The sequence below is a fragment of the Chlorocebus sabaeus genome, chromosome 5 (assembly GCF_047675955.1).
Source record: "Chlorocebus sabaeus isolate Y175 chromosome 5, mChlSab1.0.hap1, whole genome shotgun sequence".
Taxonomy (NCBI): Eukaryota; Metazoa; Chordata; class Mammalia; order Primates; family Cercopithecidae; genus Chlorocebus; species Chlorocebus sabaeus.
Window position 1 is genome coordinate 84,463,398 of NC_132908.1, and position 18,033 is coordinate 84,481,430.

Genomic DNA, 18,033 nt, shown 5'->3' on the forward strand with positions numbered 1-18,033 from the left:
TTGCTTGAACCTGGGAGACAAAGGTTGCAGTGAGCTGAGATCACACCATTGCACTCCATCCTGGGTGACAGGGTGAGACTCTGTCTCAAAAAAAAAAAAAAAAAAAAAAAAAAGGTTATTGCAGCACCGAGGACTATCGTGATGGGGGAACTCTGCTCCCACCACAGGGTCTACAAGGAGCTCCAGGGCTAGGCGAAGGCTTTTTGTTTAAGCTCCCAGCCCCACCCTCGGATATCACTCAACAGGCTCCCAGGAAGTCCCCAGACGCTGGTGCAGGTGTGTGGGGGCCTGCTTCACTGGTGACCTCACGTGGCCAGTGTCAGGGGCTGGGGCAGCCCGAGTTTGAGTTCTCTTCTTCCTGTCCCTCAACAAGCCCATCACAATGATCAGTCCCCGAAGGGGTACGCACCTGCCCCAGGTCCATTCAAGGTCCCCAGCTCCAAAAACTGCTTTCCAAATTCCAGCTCCCTTAGAGGGCGGCCAGTTCTCCATTGTGAGGGGGTGAGCTATAGGATTAATTTGCCTTTGAATAGCACTGAGAGGCCTGGGCCTCATCTTCCCAGCAGCGGAAGATTATAATGCACCCGAATTCTCCCAGAGCCCACGGGAGGTGGGTGGGTAGGCCCTTACTGCCTGGGTGGTCAGAGTGGGGGGCTCACACAGATCCTGGGCCAGGGCTCCACGTGACCCCAGTTGCCGCAAAGGTTCCCAGCACCCCAGAATGCCCTGGTCCACCACTGGGCAAGGTCTCCCTAATGAAAGGGCCACGGGGAGGAGGGTGCCCAACCCCCAGTCCCAGGAGACCTGTGGCCAGGAGGCCTCTTTGCTAACACCCCGTGGAGCTGACTGCTCACTCCAGTGACTTCGTATTTCTGGCACCTGGAACCTTCCTGGTTCCTTGTGGGACTCGGTGGCTCCAGGATAAGACTCAGACTATGGGACCCACTCAGGGCCTGTGACCCCAATCCCTGTCCCCCACCTCCCGTTCAGCTGGGACAAGACTGCATGGGTCCTGCAGACAGGCACCTCCACTGGATCCAGGATGGAGCCCCACAGTTGCCCTCCCACCCGGTGCTGGGAGGTAGATGAGGGGTTCATGCTCTGAGCCCCGGACTTGCCCTCTTAACTGAGAGGCTCGGGAATGTTCTGGGAACACAGAATCAGTGCTGCTTCCTCTCTTGCTCTGATCCCAGCCTAGAGAAAAGCTTCCTTCCTGACCTCCCAGGATCTGGAGCCCTGCATCCTCCCAGCGGGTGACTTCCAAGCCCTTTCCAACTTCACCCCTGCAGCTCCCTGGGACTGGAACCTTCCCCCTCCTCTCCGGTGGTCTCCACCTGAATGTCCCTGTGCAGGCTGCCTGCCCCCTACTCCCGAGGCAGATCCAAGATCCCGGCTCAGCCCCCACATCCTCGAGGGCTGCGTGCTCACATGTGATGCCTATGCTACCGGTCCATGGCTCACCCCCCACCACCCCCGGCGGCCTCAGTGGGCTGTCGGTGAATGAATGAATGAATACGTGAAGGTAGGAAGGAATGGGGTGGCCAAGAGGGGGCCAGGAATGTTCCTGCACACAGAGCCCGGCGCGGAAGAAAAGAACACAGAACATCAGTGGTAGGATGATTGAGTGTTTCTTTAAAAATAAAAACCCCACACAAAAGCCAGAACACCCTACCCAACCCAGCCCAGTGTAACAGGTTAGCCATTAACACAGAATAAAAACGGTCCCAGGCACACACGTCATTACTCGGCAGAGGGTCTCCGGCCTGGTCAGCCGACGTCACAGTGGATGGCCCTGCGTGGTCGGGACACAGACGAGGAGCAGGCGTGGCACCTGCGCCACGCAGAGCAGCAAGGCTGAGCACGACCACTGGAAATAAATAAACACGGTGCCGACAGCATCTTTAAATTAGTAAGACGTTAGCACAAAACAAAAAAGCAAAACGACTGAAAAAACACTTGCTTGTTTTGGTGGGGTGTGCTTGGAAACACCTGAAACCCACAAGTGGAAACCTTTGGGGACGTTTGTCAGTGGAGTGTGGAGAAAAAGGGACGGAAAAACGAAGTCGTCTGAGATGGTCCCCTGTGGTGGCCCTGGTCCCCTGTGGTATTCCAACACAGCAGGAAGGGGAGGGGGAAGCAGGCCTCAGTCAGCACCTCGGGACATGGCCCCTACCTTCTGAAGTGGGGTCCCCAGGCTGGGGTGGGGCACACAGCACCAAGGATCACAGACTGAACCCCCCATCGACCTTCTGCGGAGGAGCTCCCACCCCAGCCCAGATGCCTGGAAGAGACCTATGCAGTGTGAAGATGGACCCCAGCGGCCCCCGCCATTTCACTCAGCAGCTACTTCCTGCAACAGACACAGAGCAGCCCCCATGCTCGCCCACAGCCGCAGCAGCCAACCGGCAAGCACGTGTCAGAGAGTCCACTGGGTCCCTGCATCCTTGAGGCATGCCCACCTCCCAGAGCAGGAGGCTGGAACAGAACGGCATCCTGAGGACCCCTACCCGAGGCGGGAAGGGAAGAGGCTGGCGTCGTGCGTGGGCCCCGCCAGCTCCAGTGGGACGCATGCATCCAGGCAGCACCTCTCCCAGACCCGGGGCCGTGGCCGCCTACAATGTCCACTGCCTCCTGGATTTGCACAGCAACGCGCCAGGCAGGTAGGGCACCAGCTACTGTCCTTATCTGCTGCCCAGAGAACAGAACCGGAGGGAAGAGGTCTTGCCCAACAGTCAGTCCATCTGCCCACTGGTGGTCCTTGGCGTCCAGACTGTGGGCTGTCCCTTGGACGAGTGGGATTCGGCCCCAGGAAGGATGCAGTACCCGTGAGCAGATACTGTGGAAGTCGGTCCATGTGCAGCAGGAAGCAACGGGGCGGGGGTGCCAGGGCTGGATGGGCCCCTGGGCTCTGGAATAAAAGTCTTCATTCCTCAAGCAAGAGAGATGGACATCTGGCCCCAGGTCCCCAAACTGTCCATCAGGTTTCTGTAGGCCCACTGGATGATAAGGGGGTCCTGGGGCCCAGGCAGGGGGCGGCAGGCTCCACTGAGCACCTGCTCAGAGCTTGCAGCTTGAGCAGCCGCTGGTCAGTGAAGCCATGTCCAGCCCTGCTCCAGTGGCTCCCGGCTTGGGGTACTCAGGGCTGTGCCACAGGCCAGCTCCTCCAGCCACAGTGGAGCACTGGAGTGATTCTGGACCACTTGGCTCCACCTCTAGCTGGGGAGAAGAGAAGACAGAGCCCCCCAGACCTCAGGAGGGGCCCCGGTGGGGTCTTCTTGTTCTGCGGGCCCCTGGCTGCAGCCACAGAGGCAGCAACAGCTCAGGAAAGTGGACCACACTGGCCAGGCCTCGGCTGCCTCCCATACGGAAAAAAATTCACGGGAACAACAGAAACAGTGGGGGCTGCTATCTCCCTCTCTGCAGGAAGGTGAGGACTGGGTGAGAGCCCAGGGACCTCCAAACGCAGGCGGCAGAGAGGTAAGCAGTGCTTGGCTCTGTCTCCTAGACAACGGGCATCAGGAGGACCAGGACAAGATGTGAGGGTGACAGGGAGAGTGGGGAGGTGCTTTGGCCGGGAGGCGGAACCCAGCCCTGGCCAGAAGGGGCTGCTGGGCAGGGATTTGGGCAGCACAGAGGCCAAAGCTTTGGAGCCTGAGGGTAGCTGTGACCTCCAGGACAGGGGACACTGCTGTGTGGAGCCCAGAGTGGGTTCCCACTTGGGTACCTGGCCATGGTGTGTCTGCCTCTCTTGTCTGTGTCTAGAAGACTGAAGGGCAGGGTTTTGTCTGCATGAACCAGAACTCAGCCTCCAAAACTGGACACAGAAATAGCCAGGAGGTCGCACTGCCCAGAGGCCAGGCCTGGTGAGCTAGGGGAGATGCCGGCACCTCCTGCCCGGGGCTGTTCCCTGGCTTGGGATGGTGTCTCGGGGCTAGGATATACGGTCTGGAGTCCAACAGGGCCTCAGGTACCCCCTGGGAGGAGCTCTGGAATCACCCACCTCGGACCCTCCACCTCGCCTGGATCCCCCACCCCCATCCCAGTGTCACCCTACGGCTGAGTTTCCATTCTGCAAACCCTAAGGCAGAGATATAAGCTCACAGCGTTGGTTTTCATGAATGTCACAAGCACATGAGTCTGGGCAGCTGTCCGGCTTTCAGTGCAAGTCTATGGTAGCAATGAGGTTTCAAGTCTCAGTAGCTCTGTTCGCCCAGGGTCTGGTCCCTTGGGGCACATAGTGTGCAGGAGAAAGGAAGGCTCCTGCCCTCCCCAGCTCCTTAAAAAATCATCATCCTAGTGGTGTCAAGTTGACCCAAAATTTAAGTTAAAAAAAAAAACAAAACAAAACAAGTAAACAAAGGAGGGAAGAGAAAAGGGGCCCGACGAGACCAAACGCTGCTCCAGGGCCAGGAGCACAGGCACACCTGGGTCCCGGACTCGACCTCAGCTGAGGGACAAGATTCGTACCAGAGTTTTCACAGCAGCTCCGCCGCCTGACCTGGGAGGGACAGCGAGGGACTGGGATGCGCAGCTGAGCTGTGGACTGTGGGGAACCGGAGTGGGTTCGAGGGCGTGAGCTGCGTTAACTGGCCTCTGCGCATGCTCCTCTGGCAGCCTCTTGGCCTCCTGGCTATGTCTCCTGAGGAACCACCTGCATGAGCTTCTGACACAGGACGGTCGTGGAGACTGTCAGGAGAGAAGACAGCTGTGTTAACCTGGGGGCTGGACAAGCACCAGTGGGACACGGGGGCGTGAGCTGGGGCTCCCCCAGCCCTGCCGTCACCTAACCCAGCACTGCCGCCCCTCCCAAAGTTGCAGAGAAGCCAGAGCTGGGATTTTAAGGAACCCTCCCTTGTGGACTTGTGCAGGTGGATACCAGGTGCCCGAGGCGCTGTCTCCTGCTGAAATGCAGAAGTGCCGCATCCCGCTCGGACCACCCCTCGCCTGCTTCAGAACCCTGGGGAGGCGGAGTGCAGCCCGTGGAGCACACAAACCAGGCCCTGGAGTCTCGGCAAAGTGCAACGGGGCAATGACAGGACTTCCTGCAGGTCCACACCCGGGCCAGCACCTGGACACATACCTGGACTGTTCACAGCAGCCAGGCTGTCCTGCAGGCAGGGCTGGAGGGGCCAATCTGCTAAGGGTTCTCGGAAGACCTGTCATGCCTGGGACTTCCGCAGAGACATGGCTCCGGGGAGGGAGACTGGTTTCAGGATAGGTGAGGGGTTTTGCTTTAAGCTCTTGGTGTCCTGAATGACAGTTAATGCAGATCCCACTGCAAAGCTTGAGGCAAATGTTCTACCATGACCCTGGCGGTGATCAGTGTGGGCTGGGGTGGGGGGTCTCCCTGCCTGTGTTGCTGCCATCCCAGGAATTTTCAAAGCCACCCAGTAACATGGGGATCAGCGTCTAGGCCCGCAGGCACCCCGGCCTTTTTCTAGGAGCCTGGCCACGTTTACAGGCGCTGAGGACGGGGTCCTGATCTTGGTGGTGAAGCACCCCCGGGTCTCTGGTCAGAGAGGAGGGTTTCTCCTTCTGCCTTTTTTTTTTTTTTTTTTTTTTTTTTCTGAGACAGTCTTGCTCTGTCACCCAGGCTGGAGTACAATGGTGAGATCTCAGCTCACTGCAACCTCCGTCTCCCGGGTTCAAGTGATTCTCCTGCCTCAGCCTCCTGAGTAGCTGGGATTACAGGTGTGTGCCACCATGCCCAGCTAATTTGTGTATTTTTAGTAGAGACAGAGTTTCACCATGTTGGCCAGGCTGGTCTTGAACTCCTGACTTCAAGTGATTCACCTGCCTCGCCTCTTTCTGCCTTTCTCGCTAAGTCTGCTGTGTCAGCTGGTGGCAGCCAGCAAGATTCTGTTACTTGGCAGCAGTAGCCTGGTGTTCTGGAATCCCTCGTCCTGAGAGGTGAGCTGGTGCTGCGCTGAGTGTCTTATCCCCAAAACATGTGGGCTGCGTGTCACTGGCAGACACTGCAGGGACCTGAACCCTTCTGCCACCCAAAACGCTTGGCTCCGTGTGGGTGGAGATGGCCGACGCCTCTCAACTCCCTTCGCTGCCCAGGGCAGAGGGTACCGTGGGCTGCGTGCCAGCGAGATACTCACAGATGCCCTGCAGGAGCCACTGGGGCTTGTTTTTCCACCAGACCCCGAAGAAGTAGACGGGCAGCCCGCTGAGGATGATGGTGAAGCCGATGCCACACTCCACGGGGGTCTTCCAGAAGGAGACGGCGATCAGGAAAAGGCAGGCCAGGATGAAGAACACGGGCAGGGCCAGGTTCACCTGGGGCAGAGGACAGGGCCTGGATGAGCCTCCCTCCCCCATGCCCCGAGGTTCCTCAGCCCTCCTGGGCCCTCCACACCCACAGCTGCTGACTTCCAGGTCACCAGGATGTGAGCTGCACCCCATCTGGCTCACGCACCGGCCTGTCCCACTCTAGACTCTGCACACAGTGCTGGGTCTGGACCTGGCTCACGCACCGGCCTGTCCCGCCCTCGACTCTGCACACAGTGCTGGGTCTGGATCTGGCTCACGCACCGGCCTGTCCCGCCCTCGACTCTGCACAGTGCTGGGCATATTGCCAGGGGCTCAGGCGGCTGCTGATGAGGGATGGAAGGAGCCAGCTTCATCTCCCGAGGCCTCCCACGGGCAGGGAAGGTCACAGCTCCATTCCCACATCACAGGCCTGGAAACCCTGAGCCGCCAGGACACGCAGGGGCCTGATGCTTCCAGGAGACAGTGGCCACCCACTAAGAAGCCAGGAGACCACCCTCTTGGAGACCCTGTTGTGGATACCACTGAGCAAAAGCCCATTCCTGAAGCTGTAGTCTAAACTGTCACCTTCAGCAGACGAGCTCCACCCGGCACAGAAGCCAGGCAGGGCTGTGAGGAGCCTGCAGGCCCAGCCTGTGACCCGCGGTTCGGCACAGCTGTGGGATTGACTCGGCTGTCCTGAATCCATACTTGGACAGGGCACCCTGGGAGACGCAGGGCTGACCACGTGTCCTAGCCCATCAGTGCAGGCCGCATGGCTGCCCTGTCACCAGGGAACAGATGCCAACCCCGTGCTCAGGCTCACAGTGAGCAGAGCCAAGCTTACCCCATGCCCAGGTCCCCATCGGGGCTGAGCCCCCGCCATGCCCAGTGACTGCCCTCTCCTGGGCCAGGCTGGGCCTCCTGCTGCCCTCCAAGGCCCTGTGGCTAGGCTGGCACAGCAGGCACAAGCTGGTGCCCATGTAGGACGGCTTCTCCTCGCCCTCTGCAGCCTTCTTTTGGGGCTGCATCTGGGTTCTTGTGCTGACCGTATTTTAAAGCCCGTTTTTTTTTTTTTTCTTTTTTTTCTGAGATGGAATCTCGCTCTGTTGCCCAGGCTGGAGTGCAGTGGCGCAATCTCGGCTCACTGCCAAGCTCCACCTCCCGGGTTCACACCGTTCTCCTGCCTCAGCCTCCCGAGTAGCTGGGACCACATCCACACACCATCGCGACTGGCCAATTTTTTATATTGTTAGTAGAGACAGGGTTTCACCATGTTAGCCAGGATGGTCTCAATCTCCTGACCTTGTGATCTGCCCGCCTCGGTCTCCCAAAGTGCTGGGATTACAGGCGTGAGACACTGCGCCCGGCCTAAAGCCCCTGTTAAACAGCGTTCACAGGCACCCCTGGGGCCCCCAGGCTTCAGGAACACAGAGGGAGAGATGGTCTGGGCAGGGAAGCTGGGCTACTGTGATAGCCATATGCTAGCTGAGTGACAAAAGCCACTGGCCAGCAGCCACCAGGGGCTCTGGCCTCTCGTTCTGTGTCACGGCCAGGGCAGCGTCGCTTGCTGGGCCCCAGGCAGGAGCATGGTCTCTGCTGGACGACCCCCTTTGTGAAGAAAGCAGCTCACTGGTCACAGCTGCCCCTCTGAATGAGCTGCTGGGGATGGGGAGAGTCCAGCGGGGCCCAGGCACTCCCTGGGCCGGGTACCCTGAATTCTACCTGCCAGCACAGCCACGACGGCCCTTTGAATGCCGTGCCAGGCCCGGCTCTACCCTGCCCCTGGCAGGGGCTCACCACCGCCCACCTACGACTGCAATGTCCTTATCTGCTTCCCTCCATTCAAGGGCGCACAAGCTCTGTGCCATCTGTTGTCCTTTGAGGAACCCCAGCTCCTGCAATCACACTGGGCACTCTTGTAGCTGGGTCAATAGTCATCACTGGAATTAGCTGACCCTGTGTCTGCTGTAAAAGCATGGGCACACACAGCTCTGCACCCCTCCCACTGGGACCCCCTGCGGCATGAGCCCTGGTTTGCCAAGGGGAGACTCGGGTTTGATGTGGACGTGGCCCTGCCCAGGTACATGCAGGCAGGGGCAGGTCCAGAGGCTGAGCTGGGATGCTGGCTCCCGACTCAGGGTCCTTAGGACCCATGGACCCTGCCTCTGAAGGGTGCCTGGGGGAGCCGGAGGCCCTGGGCTCACCTTGATGGGCCGGTCCAGCTCGGGCTTTCTATAGCGCAGCCAGATCATGCCGATGATGGCCAGGGCCACGCACAGCCAGTTGAAGAAGCTGAAGAAGTTGATAACGGAGAAGATGTCCTTGGAGAAGGCATAGAGCAGTGTCATCACACACTGGAAGAGAGAGGCGGATGGCTGAGCCCTGGGGCCCACAACTAGGGCTGGGGAGGGCCGTGGTGGTCACTGGGGACCGTCTATCCTGGCTGGGCCCAGCTGAGCACCAGGGAATTTTGTTTTAAAGAAGAAACTTCATCTGAGCAACATGCAAGGTCTTGCAGGATGAAAGGAGGGAAGGAGAGAAGGAAGGAGGAGAGGAGGAGGGAAGGAGGAAGAGGAGGGAAGGGAGAAGGAAATGGAGACCACATTTGGGTTACGGACAGGTGAAGAGCACAGTGTACACACGCAGCTGGGCGCCGCTGGACTGTGGCTTTGTGTGTGAGGGCCACAACCTGACCTAACTCGGTGGTCACCAGGAAAAGTGTTTCTGTAACCCCCAGCACAGCCGTGCTCCCGAGGACCATGCAGTTGCCAAAGAGTCCAGGACTCGCTGCCCTTCCTGACTTGCTTCTAACACAGGGAAGGATTAGTAAGCAAGGGCCAGGATCTCTGAGGCCAGACCACAGCTTCCTCTGCTGTCTCTCACTGGCTTTGGGGGAAGCAGCCTGTAGGGAGGCCAGTGTGCTGAGGGGCGGGGCCTGCAGCCCATAGTCATGCAGGAAGCCACCCCGGGAATGGCCTCTCCAGCCCTGGTCACACCCTCAGTTGAGACCACAGCTCCAGGCACCAGCTCCCTGAATCCTTGACTCACGGAAACTGTGGGATAATAAGTGCTTTTCCTTTTAGATTACTACGTTTTGGAGTGATGTGTGACACAGCAAGAGGGAACGAAGGCAATCAAAGGCGCTGGCATGGAAAGATGCAGGAGAAGTGGAAGGAAACTGCGTGTGATGCACGCCGCTGAGAAACGAACACGGGGCAGGCGCCCGCGGAGGCGGAGGTGCGGTGAGCCAGGCGGCCAGCAAAGCAGCAACCTGGGTGGAGCTTCTGCCTCCCGCATTTCCGATGGACTGAATTGCCTGTGGCAGTCACCATATATTGCTTTTGGAATAAAATCTTAAGGCCCTCCAGCACTCTCTGGCATGCAGCGGAGCTCGGCAGGAGGCCACATTTGAGCTGCCACCCAGTCCACACCCTAGACAAAGCTGCGAGCTGTGGCAGCCTCCCTCTGGGAAGTTCCTGGACAACCCCCAGGGACGCAGGGCACGGGGCTGTGCAGCAGGCTTACCGTGAACACGAGGGACGGCACAGGGGTGAGGAGCCGTGGGTGGATCATGGAGAGGATGGAGGGCAGGTGGCCTTCCCGGGAACCCACGAAGAAGAGCCTGTGGACAGAACAGAGTGGCAGTCAGCCACTGCCTCGCAACTCAGCACAGGGACAAGGGACATGGCAGGCTGGGGAGTGGACAGGATCCGTGCCTGGCTTGCCTGGGCCTCTCTGGCCAGAGTGGGAACCAGGCCCCTCCAGCTGCTGGCTGTAGGCCTCTCAGTGTCCTCAACCAACTCAGCTGGCAAGGACAGAAACTTGGGAGCCACTGCTCACCCCAGCCCAGGGGTTTGAGCGGCAGCTATGGGGCATCCAGGACACCACGGCTGTGTCACTTCCAGGCAGGAGCAGGGAAGCGAGGGCCAAAGTTCACACTTCCTTTATTTCTGTATTGTTTGAGCTTGCTGCTGTTTTTTCCTTTTCTTTTTTGAGATGGCCTCACTTTGACACCCAGGCTGGGGTGCAGTGGCACCATCTCAGCTCACTGCAGTCTCAACCTTCTGGTCTCAAGCAATCCTTCCACCTCAGCACCCCAAGTAGCTGGGACTACGGTGGCACATGCCACCATGCCTGGCTGATTTTTGTATATTTTTGTAGAGATAGGGTTTTGCCATGTTGCTCAGGCTGGTCTCAAACTCCTGAGCTCAAGCGATCTGCCCACCTTGGCCTCCTAAAGTGCCGGGATGACAGGCATGAGCCACCGTGCCTGGCCTATTGGAGCAACTGTGTATCCCCAGTATCACCGAGACAAACCCTTTACAGACATGGAACATGTTGAACTGGGCCATGAGGCCTGGGCCTCCCTCACCTGTTGTGGGCAGGGCTGTGCTCACCTGGAAGATGTGAACAGGGACCCATTGACGGAGCCGAAGCAGGACAAGCCCACGAAGACGGGGATGATCCAGGACATGACGCCCAGGTGATAGTTCCCGAAGTCCTAGGCAGGCACAACCAGTGAGTTGGGCCCCAACGGCTGGCTCTCACCCTCCCCGCGCTCACCAGGAGCCCTGTGAGCTCACAGGAGCCCTCTGCAGAGGACCTCTTGGGCTGGATTCTGGCCTCTGGGGGGACTTCCCAGGACAGGGCTTTCCAGCGGCCCCTGCCCAGCCTGCTTGTGGGGGAGCACTCGCTGGTCCTGATTTGCCCCTTCCTCTGGACTCCTCTGGACTCCCTGGAGCAAGCTACGGCCTCCAGGTGGGGATTTTGCCTTCCCTATCTGGGGTCCTCTGCAGGCCCAGCACGGTGCCCTGCAGGCAGTGGGCTGGGAGTCAGAGCTTGTTCAGTAGGAAGCTGGCCAGAGCGCCCACTCCCTGTTTCCTGGGCCCTGGGAGGGCAACGGGAGGAGCCTTGGAAGCTACGGGGCCAGCCTGGCTGAGCTGCTCAGTGACACTGCCCGGGCTTGGCCTCCTACCTGCCAAGCCAGCAATAGCCGTGCCTTCTAAAGAACCCTAGTCTGTGGCAGACTCCAATCTTTCTGCACTCAGATTTAAAACGACCGCTGCCTTGGACTCCCTAGGCCTTCTGGCTTACAGCTGGTTCTGGGTGTGGCCTGGCATCAGATTTTAAACCCCTCTCCCCTGTGACTCTCCCCAGCAGCCGAGGTGGAGGACGATCCCCAGACACTTCCTCTGCGGCTGTTGTGAGGGGAGACCACCACTCCACTCCTCTGGGCAGGGGAGGCTTAGAGACGTGGGGCACCTCTCCAGTCTGGAGGGGATGTGCTGGTCACGGCCTCAGACCCCTGGTGGAAGCTGGCGGGTAGCGACTCACCACGGCCACGGCCTCGGAAGCCAGCATCTGCTCGGTGGACAGGGTGGTGAAGTAGGCCAGGTTGGTCAGCACATACACCAGCGTCACGATGGGCAGGGAGATGATGATGGCCAGCGGTAGGTTTCTGGAAGGAACAAGGACGACATGTCACTCAATGCACCCAGGGTGAAAGCCAAACCCTGTGCCCACGAGCCAGGTGGGCTCCTCGCCAGCAGCAGCTCCGGCCTCTGTGCTCAGCTTCTCAGGGAAGGTGGGAAGCAGCAAGAGAGCACAGGCTGGTGGCAGGAGACTGTGCCTGGAGCAGGACACTGCACAGGCCTGGCTGGTGCTTGGCCGTGGCCTCAGCTTCCCCACCTGAGAAACAGGGATTCTTCTGGGTGACCTCAAGGGCTCAGGCGAGCTAAGTCAGGCCGCCCCGGTCTGAATCCTAAGGCTCTGCCCATGAGCTGCACAGCCGGGGACCAGAGCCGAGAGCCCAAGCAGCTCCTCTGTACCATCCCGCCCTGAGTGGGGGCCTCACTTGCCACCCGTTCTCTGGAGAAACCGTTCTCAGGGACCCGCTCCACATCCTGCTGGCCCCAGAGGCCCCAGTCGCAGCCCTACTGTGAGCTGGCCTTAGCCAACCAACAGGCTTCAGATGGCAGGTGGCTGCCTCCCGCCTCACAGTAAAATAATGAAAAACGACGCCTCCGTCCATTCTTGCACGTACCTGTAGGGGTTGATCATTTCCTCTGTGACGAAATTCAAGTAATTCCTAAAATTTAGAGAACAGCTTTCAAACAATCTGATCCTCATCAGGGAAAAGAAATCACCGGGGAGAGAGCACCCCAGGGCAGCTGGTGAGCCTGACCCCCCCAACGCCAGTAGTCTGCTCGCCAGGCTGGAAAGCAGACACGGAGTGGAAGCTCAGCCTCCTGTCTGCTCCGGGGGTCCCTCTACCCCTTCCAGGCCCTCCTGCACATTTCCTGCCCGCTCGCCCCACTGGGGTGATTCTCAGGTCCCTGTGAGGCCTGCCTGAGCGCAGGAGCCAGGCTGGGGATCCGGAGGGGCCGCAGGGCTCAGCTGCCTCCACCCGCCACCTTCGCCACCAAGACTGAGACACAGAGCTGGAGCCAGAGCAGGGCTGCAGCGGGCGGCCTCCCCATGCTTCGTCGGGGTGTGGGTGACTCTGGAGGGTCACCTGCCACTCTATACCGTCCACTCCCTTTAACTGCCCCTTGATGGCTGGGAGGTTTGGGATTCCTGGACACGTCACGGAATGTGTGTCCCCAGACCAAGGGACCCAGACATTCCAGAACCTACCATCCTCCGTAGGCAAAGAGACCGCTGTATAATGCCAGCACGATGTTCCCCACATCCAATTTGGTGCCTTCAAATGAGAACTTGGGATCTAGATTGGACACATCACCTGTCAGGGGCCAAAGAAAGGAATGCTGGGTTAGAGAGCATGGAACAGAGGTCATGCTACCAGTTCCAAAATGTTCCTGGAGCAAAACACACAGCCAAAAAAATGCTGGAGTGAAGGCTTTTCTTTTTTCTTTTTTTTGAGACGGAGTCTCGCTCTATCGCCCAGGCTGGAGTGCAGTGGCACAATCTCGGCTCACTGCAAGCTCCACCTCCTGGGTTCCCGCCATTCTCCTGCCTCAGCCTCCCGAGCAGCTGGGACTACAGGCGCCCGCCACCTCGCCCGGCTAGTTTTTTGTATTTTTAGTAGAGATGGAGTTTTACCGTGTTAGCCAGGATGGTCTCAATCTCCTGACCTCGTGATCCACCCGCCTCGGCCTCCCAAAGTGCTGGGATTACAGGCGTGAGCCACCGCGCCCGGCCTGAGTGAAGGCTTTTCACTGTGACAAATGGTATGTACCTGCTGAGCCACATGGAGGGTGCAGGGTTCCAACCACAACCAGAGGAACGTGGCCCCACTGGAGGCCCTGTGCTGTGCTCACCTGAGAGGGGACCGGCAGCTCTGACCACTGCCCCGGAGGGCCCCTCAGACGCTACAGGAGGTCAGGAGGGAGGGGTCAAGCAGCCCCAGTCGTCTTTACGAACGTTCCCTGAGACCTCATGACACGAGTGTCGAGGCAGTACGAAGCCAGGGGACCTTGGTTTGCATCCTCACTGCGGCACCAAGGAAGGCCCAGAGCCACCAGGGCCCTGCTTCTTGGGGTGTGGGGAGCTCGGAACAGACTGCCTTCCCTCCAGGGCTCACAGGACAGGCCTGGGGAAGAACGCAGGTTTGTCCTGGACTGTGTTGGGTGTACAGCCAGCTGCAGCTGGGGCAGGGACAAGGGCAGGGCTGCCGGGCCGAGAACGAGCCCTGGCTGTGTGCAGAGCTCTCTCCTTTGCTATCTGAGGAAATGTGTCACTGGACCTCGTGATGGGTCCACCCTGTTCCAGAAGGACCTCATTTCAAAACCTGAACCTCAGTCACATCTGCAAAGATCCCTTTTCCAAATAAGGCCACCAGCATTCATGGGTTCCCCAGGAGGACGTGTCTTTTGGGGGAAGGGGTGTCTCCGGAAGGTCACCTGGCTGCTAGGACAGCTCTGGCCCTTTCTGTGACTGTTACGTCCTCTGTGAAATGGGCCCGGTGTGTTCAAGCCCGGAATACATTGCCCAGACACCTGTCTCATGGACCACTGTGCTTCAGGAAGGAGAACTTGGAAACAAGACCAAAGACACCACCGGAACAGAGGAACTGGTCCCCTCCCGCCCACCTGCCAGGCGCACACACAGCTGGAGGCACACGTGGAAATCTGGTCAGGCTGTGGACGGTCAGTTCATGTGAGAACCGTGTGTGAGTGCCCTTCGTGCTGAGAACTCACCAGCCCGTCTCGCAGGGCCAGGAAGGGATGGGCCCCGGGGCTGCTGTGTCCCACCTTGTGGCCTCAGACCACAGGTCACCATGGGGGCCCAAGAAGGGGAAACACCTTGGTGGTCCAGGGAACACTGCAGAGCAACGAGGTGAGCAAATTTCAAAGGGGGCCCGTGAAGGGAGGTTCCCATAAGACCTTGGCAATTGCCCCAAACGAAGCGCGAGCTTCAAAGGTGGTACCGGATTTCCTACGGCAGAGCCCACAGTGGGGTCCCTTCCCGCTGGGTGGAACCGGTTCCTGTTTTGCACCTGCTTCCCTGTTGGATGCCTGCGGCTCTGCCCCCAGCTCTGTCTGTCCCAGATGCCAGGTTTGCTGGGGCCTTTGATCTTCAGCCTGCAATGGGGACGCTGGTGGGTTCCCTGAGGGCTGCCCGCCACCCCGCCCTGCCAAGGCCTTGATCTCCTGAGAAGAATGAGCTCTGGGGCCCACAGCCTCCGTGTGATGCGTTCCAGGTCCTGGTCACCGGGTGGTCAGCAGGCGGGGCTTGACCCTGCAGGCCTGGAGTGGGGGCAGCTCAGAGCAGCTCAGGACAGTGCACTTTGCACAGCACCTCGGCCAAGACGCCCACAGCCCCTCTGGCCTCCCTCCCATCTCTGATGGAATGTTCTGGAATGTGCAGACCCTTCACATCTGCAGAGCCCTACTGTGTTCTGCCCACTTACTTCTGCAGGGGGAAGCATCTGTGCTACAAGTGAGGAAATGCTGACCTGCCAGGCTGCTTGAGAAGCGAGGTCCTGCCTCCCCCATCTGGCACTCACAGTGGGAGGGGGTGAAGGTGAGCCCTGGAGGCCAGAAACACATGCTCCATTCACTGTGACCCCCCCGGACGCAGCCTGAGCTGATGGACAGGAGGCCTCAGTCCATGGTCCCTGCCAGACACATCAATCCTCAGAACCCACCTCCAGCCTCACGACAGGAAAGGCAGCTGATCCCACACAGAGGGTGGCTGCTTTTGCTAAGGACAATATGCTGGCTGGACATGGTATGAGGCCTTCAGGCAGGAGCCAGTCATCGGCAGCCCTAAGGCCTGGGTAACTTTTTTTTTTTTTTTGAGACAGAGTTCCACCACGCCAGGCTAATTTTTGTATTTTTAGTAGAGACAGGGTTTCACCATGTTGGCCAGGCTGGTCTTGAACTCCCAACCTCAGGTGATCCACCCGCCTCGGCCTCCCGAAGTGCTAGGATTACAGGTGTGAGTCACGGCACCAGGCCAGGCCTGGATAACTTTAATGTTTTAATCAGCGTCTCACTCCATTCTGTGGTCACAGTCATCTCCATGACTACAGCACTGGGGATGGGATACCTCCCACACAGTGGCGCTCCCTGGGGTGCACAGTTCCATTCTGCAGCCTCTGAAACTTCCAAGAAAAGAAATACCAGCCGCTCTGACCAAGCACAGACTTAAGCATCGTTCCCGTGCCGGGTGTGGCAGCTCACACCTGTAGTCCTAGCACTTTGGGAGGCTGGGGCAGGTGGATTGCTTGAGCTCAAGTTGGAGACAAGCCTGGGCAACATGGCCAAACCCCGTTTCTACAAAAAATACAAAAAGTAGACAGGTGTGGTGGTGGCAGGCCTGTAGTCTCAACTTTTTGGGAGGCTGAGGTGGGAGGACGGCTTGAGCCGGGGAGCCGGGAGGTTGCAGTGACCCGAGATCACGCCATTACACTCCAGCCCGGACAAGCTCCAGCTAGGGAGGCTCGGCAGGGCCCCTCTCAAGCCACTCATGTGGCTTCCATTCTTAGGACAGTGTGGCCAGGGATGCCCTGCAGGGACCTCCTGGGCTATAGCTTGTCCAGGGCCTCTCTCTGTCACGTGTCTAAGGTCCTGGAGGCCGGTGGATATGCACAGAGGAATGACATCCCCCAACCTCACAGCCTTGGGTGCAGCCGGCAGACCCACTCCTCACCCCTCATGGGGGATGGCAGGAAGGCAGGGGTTCAGGCTCTCCCACGGACCCTAGACTGGGGCTTGGTCCTGACTTTGACACGAAGCCCCAGGCACTGGGCAGGACCGGAAGGAATGGCTGAGCGGCCCACTCATTCAGCAGTCACCCAGCCTCCACACCTGGCAGTCCGCTGTCCAGTCAGCCTCCACCCGCGAGGAGGGGGACAGCGTGACAGGGAAGGGAGGAAGAGAATCACCATGGACAGACGGTGACATTCGCCAGAGCCCACAGAGACGCAAGAACAGCCTCAGCACAGAGCCTGAACGGGACCTTCCAGCCCCTTCCTTGTCCCTAAAAGTCATCTTCCTCAGGGGCTGGTGGGGTTGCCATGAAAGCAAACGCACGGCCAAACCCCGGGGGAGCAGGCAAACTAGAAAACCACCCGGGCACAGCAGCCTCTGCCTCGTCAGCAGGATCCCCTCGAGAAAGGGGTAATTGTGGTGGGAACGCTCCAAAGGCCCTGGGGAGATGATTTCAGGGAAAAGTGGCCTTGATCCCTGAGTCCCACAGATGTGGCCATGGGAACCATCCACCCAGAGGCTGGAGAGGAGACTCCGCCCGTGTCTAAAGCCATAGGGCTGACAGGGCCCGGGGATGCCGCAGTGGCCAAACGCACATGGGAACGGGATCCTCCCCCCCTCCTCCGTGAGGTGGCCAACCTCTGGCTCCTGACTCAGAGGACAACGTCTCCCCATGAACTCTGTGTCCCTGGAGAGAGCAGCCTGCCCAGCCTGGGAACATGGGAATGTGGAGAGGGAGGGCATCCCAGAGCCTCAGGGCTGATGGGGACCTGCCCCAGCCCTGGAAACACCTCAGGGGGCAAGACAGTCACTCCTCAAGCATGGACCTTCCGCTGTGCTGGGGCCTTCCGCCTCCCAACCGCTCTGCACTCTGGCCCCTCGGGGCTCCAGGTGGAGTGTGCTGAACGGCGTCCCTCAAATTCACGTCCAGTGGAGCTGAGGGATGTGTCCTAGCTGCAAATGCGGTCTCCATAGGTGTAATTAGCAAAGGACCTTGAGATGAGATCATCCCAGATTAGAGCGGGCACTAAGGCCGACGACAAGTATCCTAAACGACACGGAGGAGACAGACCCAGGCGAGGCGGAGCTGGAGCAGCCGAGGATTCCTGGAGCCACGGGCAGCTGGAAGGGGAAGGTGGCACCTTGGGTCTGGACCTCTGGCTGCCAGGACCGGGACCGTCTGTATATGTCCATTGCTAAAGCCAGTCTGCAGGCATCTGTCACCACACATGAGGGGCCAACTGTACCACCCAGGGGAGACCTCCCTGGCTTCTCAGTGCGTCAGACACGGTCGGGGCAGGACAGCTGCAGCTTAGTCACCAGTCGAGTGCACAGTCAATGGCTCCTCATCTAACAGGGGACCGGCCGCGGCCAGGGCTGGGGGGCTGTGAGCTCCGTGTGGTCAGTACCCTGGAGCTAGCTGCCCTGTGGGCTCACGGAGGACATGCAGTGACTGCCACACGGGTTCGGTCCAGAGCCCAGGCCCCACCTGGGGACCACACCTGGGGCTTCCTCTGGTCTGCCCACCCCAGGCCATGGCGCCACTTTTCAGATGCCTGTTTCATTCTGGCCATCTAACGTCTGGGAGCCGCGATGGGGC

The 18,033-nt window shown here is 59.3% G+C and overlaps 1 protein-coding gene across 2 annotated transcripts in view; it reads right to left on the reverse strand.

The window, feature by feature from the left end:
* Window positions 1-1,612: 1,612 nt before the first annotated feature.
* Window positions 1,613-18,033, reverse strand: part of SLC7A5 (solute carrier family 7 member 5) — a 40,157-nt gene continuing 23,736 nt past the window's right edge. The window contains exons 3-10 of one of the 2 annotated variants that reach the window (XM_007994302.3): window positions 12,895-13,000; window positions 12,302-12,346; window positions 11,593-11,716; window positions 10,656-10,759; window positions 9,784-9,880; window positions 8,463-8,612; window positions 6,108-6,285; window positions 1,613-4,686 (exon numbers count right to left, since the gene is read on the reverse strand). In XM_007994302.3, coding sequence (XP_007992493.1) covers window positions 4,631-4,686; window positions 6,108-6,285; window positions 8,463-8,612; window positions 9,784-9,880; window positions 10,656-10,759; window positions 11,593-11,716; window positions 12,302-12,346; window positions 12,895-13,000 — 860 coding nt within the window. In that variant the 3' untranslated portion in view covers window positions 1,613-4,630. The remainder of the gene's footprint in view (window positions 4,687-6,107; window positions 6,286-8,462; window positions 8,613-9,783; window positions 9,881-10,655; window positions 10,760-11,592; window positions 11,717-12,301; window positions 12,347-12,894; window positions 13,001-18,033) is intronic. The other variant, XM_007994303.3, reaches the window with a different exon arrangement.